At 36.9% G+C, this 13,431-nt stretch overlaps 1 protein-coding gene across 3 annotated transcripts in view; it reads right to left on the reverse strand.

The window, feature by feature from the left end:
- Positions 1-621: 621 nt before the first annotated feature.
- LOC125456751 (bromodomain and WD repeat-containing protein 3-like) overlaps positions 622-13,431 on the reverse strand; it is a 180,380-nt gene continuing 167,570 nt past the window's right edge. For all 3 annotated transcript variants that reach the window (XM_048540134.2, XM_048540133.2, XM_059650165.1), the window contains 2 exons: positions 9,769-9,897; positions 622-8,140 (listed from right to left, as the gene is read on the reverse strand). In XM_048540134.2, the coding sequence (XP_048396091.1) occupies positions 7,392-8,140; positions 9,769-9,897 (878 nt within the window). In that variant the 3' untranslated portion in view covers positions 622-7,391. The remainder of the gene's footprint in view (positions 8,141-9,768; positions 9,898-13,431) is intronic.

Here is a 13,431-nt window from a genome sequence, read left to right on the forward strand (position 1 = left end):
CTAGGGGTGCAGCAAGTATACAGCATACGCCTTCAGTACTATTGTCAGAATGTTGCTACAGCCTATAGCTTTTGCTGTATCCTGTGCCACCAGTGGTTTCTTGATATCAAGTACAGTCAATTGAATTGACTGAAGACTGATGGCTGTGATGCTGGGGACCACAAGACAAGGCCAAGGTGAATCATTCACTTGGCTTTTCTGGCTGAACATTGCTGTGAATGTTTCAGCCTTACATTTTGCACTAATTGGTTGGGCTCTTCCATCATTGAGGAGGGGGACATTTGTGGAAGCGCCAACTCCTTGAATTGTTCAATTGCCCATTACCATTCAGTGGTAGAACTGTAGAAATTTGTTGTGTGATCACTTGGCTTTGTGGTATTGCTGCCTGGCATACAAGTAGTCCTGTTTGGTAGTCGCTGAAGGGCATGAGCATTTTCCTTAGCATCATACTCATTTTAAACCCTATCGCTGTCATAGTATGTACTTATTACTCCAAACATTTCTTACCCTCACCAGTTTTTCCATCTGTTTAGATACTATTCCTGGCTCAAATGTTACATACAATATACAGTATGGTCGTAGGATATTTGAGGTCAGAACACAGAATTTTCAAAATGCCTTTTATTTTTAAAGAAGAAAATTTGTAATTTTACACAGGAGAATCAGTTTTCCACATAAAACTTGGAAAATAGCATAATTACAACCACATACATTAATTTGTACAATATGCTATGCTGCTAATGCAAAAATTGCAAGTTTTCTGAACTTTTACATATGTACATTTTACAATAAACTGCCAGAAAAATGACAAAAAATAAACGGCCAATGATTTTCCTTGCATATCAAAGAAAACTGAAGTTTGCCATTTTGGCAAACACTTCTCCCTGAATAATTTGATTCTTCAGTTTGTACATATAAATGGTCCTGAGCTCAAAATAGAAACAATTTGGCAAAAGCAATGTCCCAGGAAAAGGAATAAAATATTCTTAATTTTTAAACGGGGTCTGTAAGATTATTTTGAATGTCACAATTTCATTTCTACAATTTCAACCCACATATTTCTTACACCTTCCCCACCCTATGAATCATGCCATTTTTGCCTACGGTCACAAATGAGTCCGATCCTTGAAGTAGTATATACCTGCAGTCATTTCTGCTACTCCATTGCAGGATAATGGTACAGGTATTCTTCTGTAGGCATGGTTAATGTTCTACTGTTTTTCTTTTACAATTCTCTGCGAGATCAGTTACTATTAAGGGCCCTCCTTACAGGTTCAACATTCCCCACTGAAATAAGTTAGAGGCAGTTTAGGATGCAGGCACTCCAATTTGGCAACTAGGATCATACTTCCAAAATTATGGGAGTGTTCTCCCTCCCAAACAAAAACTTCTTAATGGCATACTCACATCATTTTGAACATTGCTGCTTTATCTCACAAGTTAACTACCTCAAGGACTGGAAAGCCTCTGGAAGTGTCTGCAACATTAAAGCACGGCATTCATTCCAAAACCAATAAACTTTGTCAGCCTGTATTAAGTCAAAATGCAGTCCATTGTATATACATAGTACTTAATTCTGCAAAAAGTGTTTCAAAATTAATTTTCTATTATACTCTAAATTGGAAACTCAAATGCATAGACACTAACATCGTTATTTCCAAAGTATTACAAAGTTGTGATCAAGCAAACAAGTATAAAATGTTTTAAGATGTTATGTAAAATTTTGCTCTACTAAAGGTTATTTTCAAGAAATTTGACTTAAACAAATGACAGTGTTACAATTCAGGGGGATATTACTTATTTTGAGTAATTGACTTTAAGATTTGAGAAATTCTTTAAAATTAAAGTTGTCATTGTAACTCTCAATGGTTTTAGAACATGCTTTGCAGTCAAATTAAGTGGTCTTAACACTCCTGTGTCAACGTAATGATCAATCTGAATACATTTTAAATATAAAACAAAAACAGAAATGCGGCAAACGTACAACAGGTCTACAAGATAAATAGAAGTTCATGTTTTGTGTGGCAGTTCTTGGAAAACCAATCTTGCCTGAAAATAAACCCCTTTATAAAAGAGATAGGTTGTCCAAATAAATTACAACGCAAACTGCAGGTCAGAATCTCTTATTGGCTTTCTTTTTTCGACCCTTTAGTCCATTATGCTGAGAGATTTAAAATAAAGTCGTGACACATTCAGGAAATTAAGTCATAGCAACTATTATTTCATTGGCTGGACAACAGGAATTGTTACAGGAACTTAAATGTGTTTTTGGATGAATACATTTTAATATTATATTCACAAAAGCAAAAAGAGAATGTTGATAATTCATAGCCAGAAAGATATCTAGTTTTGTCATATACAAGTTATCATGAACTTATTACGTAGTGAAAAGGCAGCATGTGAGTGTGCAACATTTGTTTTTGAATCATTAAGGAATAATTTTGGCTGTCCAACAGAATGGGATCAAGTTGTGCAAATGCATCCAATACAAATTAAGAAGTTCAATTCTTGTGCTGTTAGCTGGTGATAAACAGGGCTACAGTACAATTGGTCACAGCATTCCTGGGCAATGGACAAATGTCAGCACTCTTAATTCAGATCGCAGTCTATCTTTTCACCAAGTTGACTATGCCAGTACCTCCAGTTGGCCAGCTTTCTGACACTAACTGCCCAAGTACACCCGAGAACTATAGTAGCCCTAATAATTGTAGAGATTGGGAATATAGCTACAAAGTAAATGTTCAGGATCACTCTTGACTTTGTCAAAAAGCCTTGCTGATACTCAAAATTAAGGAAAATAAGTAACAGTGCAGGATGCCTAGAAGCTGTGGAACGTAGCTTGAAAAGCTGTACCTTAATACTTGTACATATCGCAATTTTGCTGCAAATGGTCACAAAATTTTTTGACAAATTGCATTTTTCACCTCTGGGGATGCATTGATACTTCATGTTATGACATTTTTCCAGCAAGATTATGTAAGGTAGTAAAACCCCTTAGAAACTTTCAACTGGCAGTGGTAATGTTAAACTCAATTCATGTGTTTAAAAGCCAGTTTTACATGTTATACAAAAGTAAAAAAGATTACTCAATCACAACACCCAAATTTACTCACTGAAGTATGGAATGATAGAGGTGGGAAGCTTAGGAAGGCAAATGTAAGTCACAAGTAACTATGTAAAATGTTCAGCAAATTTGTACATGGTCCTAGCAACATCCTTAACTAGGAGATAATTCTTGTTAATTTCATTGTCAGTCACCTCCCAAAGTTGTCAATTTTAAGGATATCGTTTTTCCAGAAGAGCATAGCATACTGTATCTGAGTACTGACAAATAATCTACTCCTATGATTGTCTCATAACCATGAGTCACACAAGAACAGCATATGTATTGTGCTTCTCAGCTCATTATTGGAAATGAAGATAAAATAAAATCTTGGTAATAAATTAAATCAAAGAAAACTTTATGCTTGTGATCCAAGGATTACAAAGAAGATTTATGCAATGAGTATGGGCTAATAATTGAGGTGCATAAGGACTAATTCAGAAACGTTGCCAGTTTTGAAACTACCATGTGTACATTCATTGGAATATAGTTGGAACAAGGCAGAGTACCTCCTGCATCTCCAATGAGTTTATTGTTCCATAAAAGGACATCAAAACTGTTTTATAGGTACTCAACAATAACTATGTTGTTCTAAATCATATTTTTGCAGCCACTCTATAAACTGACATTTTCTGAATTCACCAAACAGAATTAGCACCATTTTTCAAACATCTAAACAATATTCACTTTTATTGGATGTCACAATAAAATTCTAAGTGGAAGACAAATCACAGATTTAGAATTTCAGCTAATGCAAGGAAATAAAAATGTAAGATAAATTATAGTGCCAATTTTTAACATACCTTGTCCACCTGAAAACTGATGGGATTGAGTATCATGTTGGTTTTAACCATCCCAATTTTGTTCACTATTAACATTGAAGACGAATTTTCGGCTGGAGGTAAAACTAGAATTTTATCCAATCCTGTGAGTTTCTTATCCAGGCATTGAGGGGAAAGTTACACCTTCAATTTTGCATACAGACGTAACCACCTCATCAAAACTACTCCTCAATTTTGGAACAGATATTAAATGTACAAGGTCTGACCATGACCAAATGTTCTGCAACATTCAAGGTGGCTGCTTGGGGGCAGGTGGGCTGAGAGGATGGTAGCTAGGGTAAAACATTTGGCTTTCATGTGTTCCTGAGGACAAACACCTCAAAAGATTAGAAATATGATCTAGCATCATTGTAGGCACAGACAAAACTGAAGGCACCAATTTCTTTTCATAAATGCAATTCCACACTGTGGATGAGCTAAAAGGTCACTTACTGTTATAGGGTTTTTTTTAAAAATCAGATTGGATAATACTGTGGATGCTGAATGTCAACAATCACATTCTCTCACTTAGGCAAGTTTACAAATATTTCAACTGTCTCCTCTCTGGGGCGATCAACTGGTAACCTCAAAACATTCTGCACAAGACAAATGCAAATCTTGGCTGTGACTTGTTTTAAGTTCAATTTTTAAAAGACTGAACAGCGTTAAAAACAACTTTAAGGTCATTTATTCAATCTCTAACTCATACCTGCATCCCATCCAAAAATGCATGTGGTAAAATGAGAAACTATGTAGATAAACTGCCCCGGGTATAACAGGATCACATCTCTAAAGAATGGTTGCCAATGGTCTTGCTGTGCCAAAAATTTTTATCAACTTTGCAGAGTCAGAACTTTTATTAGGACTTCATTGTGTCTTTTAAAACTTAAATGTATACTGTTAAGTTGTTTAATGATACTATTAAGTGTAAATATTTGTAAAGGCCAAAATGGAGTAAAAGAAAGAATAGAGTAATTTGCATATTTCTTAAATGTGACAAAACTAAATACAATTCAGAGCTTTTGAATAAATCTGAAAACAGAAAACAGTAGCATTTATACCAAGATTTCCTGGAGCATAATACAATTAGCAGAGGGCAGGCATCTGATCTAGTTTCAATAGCCAAATTTATAACTTGAGGGACATGCTAGAAACTTAGTCAAATTATCTTATAATGGGATAGAAAAGTTTTATCTGGCCCCATGCCTATTAATAATTTAGAAATTTATTTTCACATGTTGCATTGTTATCATTACAAACAAAACTATGCAATTGGCAGTCCTGATTTACAAACTTCTGACTTATGAATACTCATACTTATGGACAAGATCCCATACAGGAGTGCATTAGTACTAATTTCAATGATACAACACGTGAACATTTCCTCATACCTATGAATGGCTATTTTAAATTGTACTATATTGCATTCTGACTTGTGTATGTACTCACTTACAACTGTACTCAAGAATGGATCCTTCATGCAACCTGGTGAATACCTGTATTTACTTTCCTTGCAGTATTTATTTTGCAATCTGCAATTGCTAACTATGTTTAAAAACTTCTTTATCAGTGAAGATTCTGTCTAAAAATGTTTATACACAACTGGTTTGTTGCAGATAGAGATTAGAAAATATATTCCTCCAGATAAATTTTTGTTGTGGAAATTGATAAGAAGCTTGGAATTTAAAGGTACGTGCAGAAACTTCTCCAACGGCATCAGATACCTAATAAAGACCAAAGCCCCAAGTTTGATTTGTTATTTTCTGTCAGTTCATACCAATCTGCCCATTAATTAGTGGAGAGGGGCTTTAATTAACCACAATGTCTCCAGACACAATGTAAAAATATCAGGAAATGTTTCCACGCTGCCCTTTGATTTTTGTTAGAAATTCTATGCTTATGGTGGGTACAGACAACATCAGGCTTGGGTGAAATAATCTTACTTCTCAACTCTTTGGTTGGATATGTCTATGAATGCTCACTGCCTTGACAAGCATGACGGATACTTGGACAAGGCACTAAATGACAGATGGAACTGCAAATCTGCGAATCACATCTTCTGAAATGGATGGTGGGAAGAATGCACTTTTTTAAAACCTTGAAAAAATTTTTAACTTCAGTTTTGAAGTACAGCTTTATGATACAAATAAGGTACCCTGCATTAGCACATTGATGACACAGTTTGAAAAACATTTTCTACTTTCAAGTGCTGTTTTGGAATATTCACAAGTGATTTAACCAAGCAAAACAACACTCTAAAATTAATCCACAATTTCTAATTCAGATTGACTCCCTCTTAAAAATGTAATAACATTTGAAATTGTTTTCAGCCAGATTATTTGTTTTATTTTAAAAGACTCCATATGCTGCTAAATTTGACAGCTCATGTTATAAAATTGGATCGATGTTGAGATATTAACAAGAACCAATTTAACAAACCAAACCTGATAAATCTTTAACAGTAAATTGGGAAGTCATTTAGAACAGGGGTAAAACTGATGTTAAACCAGCCCATGTTAATTTATGTATTTTTCTTGAATACAGTTTCTGAGATATAACTCCTTAACGTTGTGCCAAACCACTTCTCAATTCCAAAGTAAATCTGCATAATTCCAGTCAGTACTTTGTTAAATATGATTTTCTCTTTCCTTTCCACTTTTTAAATAATGGGCAAAGGAAAGAAACCCTGGTCATTCAGCTATTGGGAGGACATTGTTCTTGTCCTTTACTGAAACACAGGAATCAACAAATTGATCAGACACAGGTGGTGAATGCTGATCTGACAGAAAAAAAGGGATCAGGATTATTCAACTTACTACAAATTTAAACAATCCTTTGTTAAATGTTAGGACAAAGAAAGTTGTAGGCATTTTAGCAATAGTGTACCTACATGTAAAGAAAATCTGGTCTTTTTATCTGTACTAAAGATATGCTTCATTTCTACCATGGCCCTCCAAAGACTAATCTGCTTATAAAATACACAAGCTTTAAGCAAAATGCACTGATTGAATTTATGCTCAATACAAATAAAATAATCATGAAAAGAAGATGGGTGTAAACTTCTGTTTCTTCCTGCTGCCATTATTCATTGCCTAAATGTGAATAACTGCTTCAATCACTGGTGAGACAGAGATACACTGTTCTGTTGGCTTAAAATACATGCAAGGAAGCAAAAATAAATAACATTAGCTGTAGTGCTTAATAGTAGAAAAAAAACTAAGTTACACGCACTTTTCTAGCATGATCCATGAACGTTGCTAGAGTTATCTTAAGTACTACTGAAGTTTTTTGTGCTGTCACTACACGTCCCTAAATGGTTGCAATATTGATCATGATTTTGTGTCCAAGCATGGCCAGCAGCACCCCCCAGTTCCCCAAAAAATAAATCCAGAAAAATATAAATATAATCCCTGAAATTTTAGAGAAGACAAATTCACAGTGGTACAATGCCAATAAATGGCTGCATTTCAGTCTCTCACTCTCATGGGTATTCGTCGTACCCGTCCAGACCTTGACACTCCATGGCTAGCTATCTCACTATGTAAAAGGCTGTCTGTATCGGAATCATAATCATCATATCTTACAGTCCTTTTGCCTTGATTTCTGGTCCTTATTGCAGATGGTCTACAAACACAATCTCGTTTTACATAATCAGAGTCATCGTCGTCATCATCCCCATCTTCATCATCGCTGTCCAAGATCTTTTGCTGCTTCTTATATTCTAACCTACTGGTGACTTTTTTAGAAGTAGCTATTTTATTTTTTCCTCTCCCTTTAATCTTTCTTGGTCTCCCTCTCTTCACCTGTGTCTTTGCTTTCACTTTTATCTTTGATTTCACTTTTGCCCTAGCGTTCACATTGTAATCGCTATCCAAATCAGAAACTGATTGGGATTCAGAGTCTGATTGAGATTTTGATTGAGATTTTGATTGAGAACTGGAGCGGGAGCAGTTTTCATTCCCAGAACTGGTATTTCCACCAGAACTGTGTTTTCGGGCTTCCCCGTCCTCATGTTGCTGTTCGTTCTCAGACAGTGAGTCATCATCTTCCAAAACACAGGCATATTTTCTTCGCTTAACAGCACTTAATATCTCCTGCTCCCTCTCAGAAACAGAGTCTTCTTCCTCAGAATCACTCAAGATCTTGCGTTTCTTTGCTGCCTTATTCTGACGGACCAATTTCCTGCTGTCTCCATTTACCTGAGTACCACTTGTTTCTGAATTTAAAAGAGAAAATAAGAATTACTTTTACCTTTTAAAAATTTTCAATTAGAAGAGGAATATTTACAAACTGAAGACAATTCATTTTTTTAATCAAATAATTCTGTCATGCAGCCTCCCTCAATATAACACTGAAATAGGTACCGTATGTTCTCAACTATCCTGCACTTGCAAAATCCATAACACAGTATCTAACATTAGATGTAATTCTGCAATTGGATAATATATTCTGGATAATCCTGTGTGCAAGGTTTTACACTGAAAACCAATTTAGTATGCATACCTGGACGTACTGGAAACTACATATATTAACATTCCGGGCCTCGTTCTTTGCAGGCAGAAACAATGTTGGCAAATAGGACTAGATTTATATAGGATATCTGGTTGGCATAGATGAGTTGGACAAAGGGGTCTGTTTCTGTGCTGTATATCACTGGTACTCTATAACATGTACATACACTGCTTGCTTCAACTCATTAAAATAGCTGATAGTCATTGGCTAGTTCATTTCTCATGGCAATGTCCTGACCGTAATCTTAAACCAGACAGGTTGACTAAACAAAACTTGACATTAATTATGAATCAGTATTATTAGATGCATTCTCCATGACAATGTCTCTACTAATTAGCGTCCACTTGACAACCAATCAACATTCTCCTCTATGAGGTATGATAGAGATTTACAGCACAGAAAGAAGCCCTTCAGCTCAGAGTTAAAGTCAGTTTTTCCCCTGAATTTGCATTCTTGCAAAATATCCTGATGAGTTTAAGTCAAAAAGCTTTGACAAAATGTCTTTTTCAGCAATACCCAAGTCTCAAAAACAGGCAGGGTAGATAAAAAAAATTTGCAAGTAACTTCGAAGTTAGTATGAGAAAAGCACCAGAAACAGAAGGTTTCAATGTGTTGGTAAGACATCCTACAAGGCTGTTGATTGCATGAATGTAAGAAACAGATGTTAAAGACGAAGTGAGCTGCATTAGCAATTAAAGGTCTCATGAAGAGTGAGACTAACTTTTAGACAGTATTGTGGCAAATGATTAATAAACTTTAAAGTGGAAACATAGTGACAATGAGTTTTGAGAAGATTTGTAGCATAGTGACAATATTTAAATATCTGTAGGATTGTTGAGAGTAAAACTGCTGAATGTTTACTTCTGATATTTGTAAGACTTGTTTTAGATCAGTCATGCTTTTTCTCTTGGTGTAGGCTGATTTTTTTTGGTACATCTTCTGAATATGTTCAGTGACTGACTATTACAATAAAAACTACTGAAATAAAACTTTGACTCTCCGGTTACACTTTGGGATCTGATTTGTCCAGTATTATCACCAGCTAAAATCATAATATTCAACACACATTAACCTCATCCCCACACACCCTCTGAAAAAACTAAAACACAAATAAACTTCAGTAACAAGCAGAGCGCACCAAATAGTAATCCATGGTACACAACAATGAATTAATCAGATTTTGTCCCATATTAAAGTTGCTGGGACTGCTGAACTATTATGCAAACAAAATGTCAAAACGAAAGCAAAAACTTCAGAGATACTTTTCAAGGTGCATCTAAACCAATACATTGCATAATTAATGCTTGTTAGAAAGAAAACAATCATGCTCACCTGTTTTTTTATTTGGTGATACATGCTTTCTTGCTGTTCTACTGCTGCCAGCCACAGGCTCAGCCCAAGACATAATAGTACTTTCATTCTCTTCTGCAGAGCTTTCACTGCAGTCTCCACCGTCTGATGCTAAGAAACACATCATAGAAAGAGAGCTGTGATAATGGGAACTGCAGATGCTGGAGAATCCAAGATAATAAAGTGTGAAGCTGGATGAACACAGCAGGCCAAGCAGCATCTCAGAAGCACAAAAGCTGACATTTCGGGCCTAGATGAAGGCTCTCTGATGAAGGGCCTAGGCCCGAAACGTCAGCTTTTGTGCTCCTGAGATGCTGCTTGGCCTGCTGTGTTCATCCAGCTTCACACTTTATTATCATAGAAAGAGAGCTCTTTTATTACAGTCTTAGTCTTGCAAAACTTGCGAATTTGGTTGAACTCTTCTTACATTTAAAAATTTACTCTGAACCCTAAATACTGCATCTTCGCTCAAATTGTCAGACACTAGAGAAATTGTCTCAAAGATCATTTTTTAAGGCTATTCATTAGATCTGAGTATCATTTTAGTTTTTTTTTAACTCAAATTTCAGTCATGATGTTTCAAACCTTCAAGGGATCATTAACTAAGGATAGTAACATTGCCCTAGTGTAAGTGTTTGTCAACAAGAAACCAAGTACAGTTGTATCAACTCACCAAGGAACTTTAAAATGGAAACAGGATAATCCCAGAGGTTTGAGTAGCTGTAAGATTGTTGCAGGTACAAGTGCTTAAGTTTTATTTCTGATATTTGTATGAATATTATTTCAAACGATTTGTGTTTTTTCACTTTTGTGTGCAGTAAACTTGATTTGTTTTGTTAGAAGTACATTGGTAGCACTTTGAGATCTGATGACTTAAATACCACAAAGCCTGTTAAATTCACACAGCCCAACTCGGAGACAGTTATTAGATTAGATTCCCTACAGTGTGCAAACAGGCCCTTCGGCCCAACAAGCCCACACTAACCCTTGGAGCATCCCACCCAAACCCATCCCCTTATAACCCACACACCCCTGAACACTATGGGCAATTTAGTATGGCCAATCCACCTAACTTGCACATCTTTGGACTGTGGGAGGAAACTGGAGCACCCGGAGGAAACCCACGCAGACACGGGGAGAATGTGCAAACTCCACACAGACAGTTACTCGAGGCTGGATTTGAACCCGGGTCCCTGGCGCTGTGAGGCTGCAGTGCTAACTACACAGCCACCGTGCCGCACAGTTATAAACTATGCAATTGCTCAGAATTCTTAGCTTGTGCTGACCAGGAAAAAGAAAAAGAAAAAAAAATGGCAGAAACATGTTGGATGCAAGCATATTGCCAGAACTAGAAAACTCTTTACTGGTTGGAGTCATATTTAATAAAATGGAGGATGGTTGTGGCTGGGGTTGGTGGATGGCTGTCATCTCAGCCCCAGGAAATTATTGCAAGAATTTCTCCGGTAATGTCCAAAACGCAACCATCTTCAGCTGTTTCATCCATGACCTCTTCTGCATCACAGCATCAAAAATAGGGTTGCTTGCTAATGATTGCATGATGATCAATCTTAATCTCAACTCAAGTGGTGAAGCAGACTATGTCTAAATGCAGGAAAACGTGGGCAACATCCAAGTTCGGGTTGACAAACAAGTGACAAGTAACATTTGCACCCTACAAGTGCAGCTCCAACAATACACAAGAAGCTTGACACCATTCAGAGCAAAGCAGCCTACTTAATAAGCACATCACATTCTCTCCCTCTACCACAACAGTAGTAGCAATGTGTACTATCTACTAGACACAAAGCAGAAAAGGGTTTCTTGTATACTATCTTCCTGACCCATTACCATCTAGATGGAAAGGGCAGCAGATAAATAGAAAGACCACCAACTGCAACAGGATGGTCATGACTGAGAGTTAAATATCCAGGGGTATCAAACTGTTTGGAAGGACAGACAGGAAGGTAAGGGAGGTGGTGTTGCTCAGATTTTTAAGGATGATATCAGAGTGGTAATGAGGGATGATATAAGTTCTACTGAACAAAACGTTGAATCCATGAGGGTGGAAATTAGGAATAGAAGGGAGAAGAAGTCACTGATAAGTACGGTCTATAGGCCACCAAATAATGACAACATGGTGGGGAGGGCAATAAACATAGAAATAGCTAATGCATGTAAAAATGGAACAGCAATTATCTTGGGGGATTTAATCTACATATTGATTGGTCAAACCAGGTCACTCAAGGCAGCCTTGAGGAAGGGTTCACAGAATGCATCGGCGATAATTTGCTTGAACAATACGTACTGGAATCTACGAGGGAGCAAGCTAGATCTAGTCCTGTGTAATGAGACAGGAATAATTAATGATCACACAGTTAGGGTTCCTCTCAGAAGGAGCAATCACATTATGGAGGAATTTAAAATACAGATGGAGTGTGAGGAGGTTAAATCCAGTACCTATGTCCTGTGCTTAAACAAAGCAGACTACGAAAGAATGAGGGAGCAGTTAGCTAAGGTAGAATGGGAGCAAAAACTTTATGGTGGGTCAATTGATGAACAGAGGAGGGCTTTCAAAACAATTTTTCACAGTGCTCAGAAGTATATTGCAGTGATAAGGAAGAACTACAGGAAGAGAGAGAGCCAGCCATGGATGTCAAAGGAAATAAAGGAAATAAACTAGCTCAGAATATAAAAACAGGCAGCAAAAGTTTCTATAAATATGTAAATCAGAAAAGAGTGGCAAAGATAAACATTGGTCCTTTAGAGGATGAGAAGACCAATTTAATAACTGGGAATGAAGAAATAGCCGAGGCATTAAACAGTTATTTTATATCGGTCTTCACAGAGGAAGACACAGATAACATGCCGAAAACTAATGGCAAGAAGGTTATAGCAGGTGTGGACCTAGAAACTATGATCATGAAGGAGGCAGTGCTGGGCAAGCTAATGGGACTAAAGGTAGACAAGTCTCCTGGCCCTGATGAAATGCATCCCAGGGTACTAAAAGAGGTGATGGAGGAAAATAGCAAATGCACTAGTAATTATTTACCAAAATTCACTGGACTCTGGGGTGATTCCCACAGATCGGAAAATAGCCAATGTGACGCCACTGTTTAAAAAAGGAAGTGGACAAAAAGTAGGTAACTATAGGCCAGTTAGCTTAACTTCGGTAGTGGGGAAAATGCTTGAATTTATCATTAAGGAAGAAATCGTAAAACATCTGGATATAAATTGTCCCACTGGAAATGCCCAGCATGGGTTCATGAAGGGTAGGTCATGTTTAACAAATTTGGTGGACTTCTTTGAAGACATTACTTGCACGGTAGGCAATGGGGAACCTGTGGATGTGGTGAATCTGGATTTCCAGAAGGCATTTGACAAGTTGCCTCACCAAAGGCTGCTACATAAGATAAAGTTGCATGGTATTACAGGAAATGTATCGGCATAGATAGAGGATTGGTTGACCAGTAGAAAGCAAAGAGTAGGGGTAAATGGGTGTTCTTCTGGTCAGTGGCTCGTGGTGTGCCTCAGGGATCAGTGTTGGGACCGCAATTGTTTACAATTTACATACATTATTTGGAGTTGCAGACTAAGTGTGTTGTGTCAAAATGTGCAAATGACACAAAGTGGTACAGCAAAAAGTGT

Source organism: Stegostoma tigrinum, chromosome 12 (genome assembly GCF_030684315.1).
Source record: "Stegostoma tigrinum isolate sSteTig4 chromosome 12, sSteTig4.hap1, whole genome shotgun sequence".
NCBI lineage: Eukaryota > Metazoa > Chordata > Chondrichthyes > Orectolobiformes > Stegostomatidae > Stegostoma > Stegostoma tigrinum.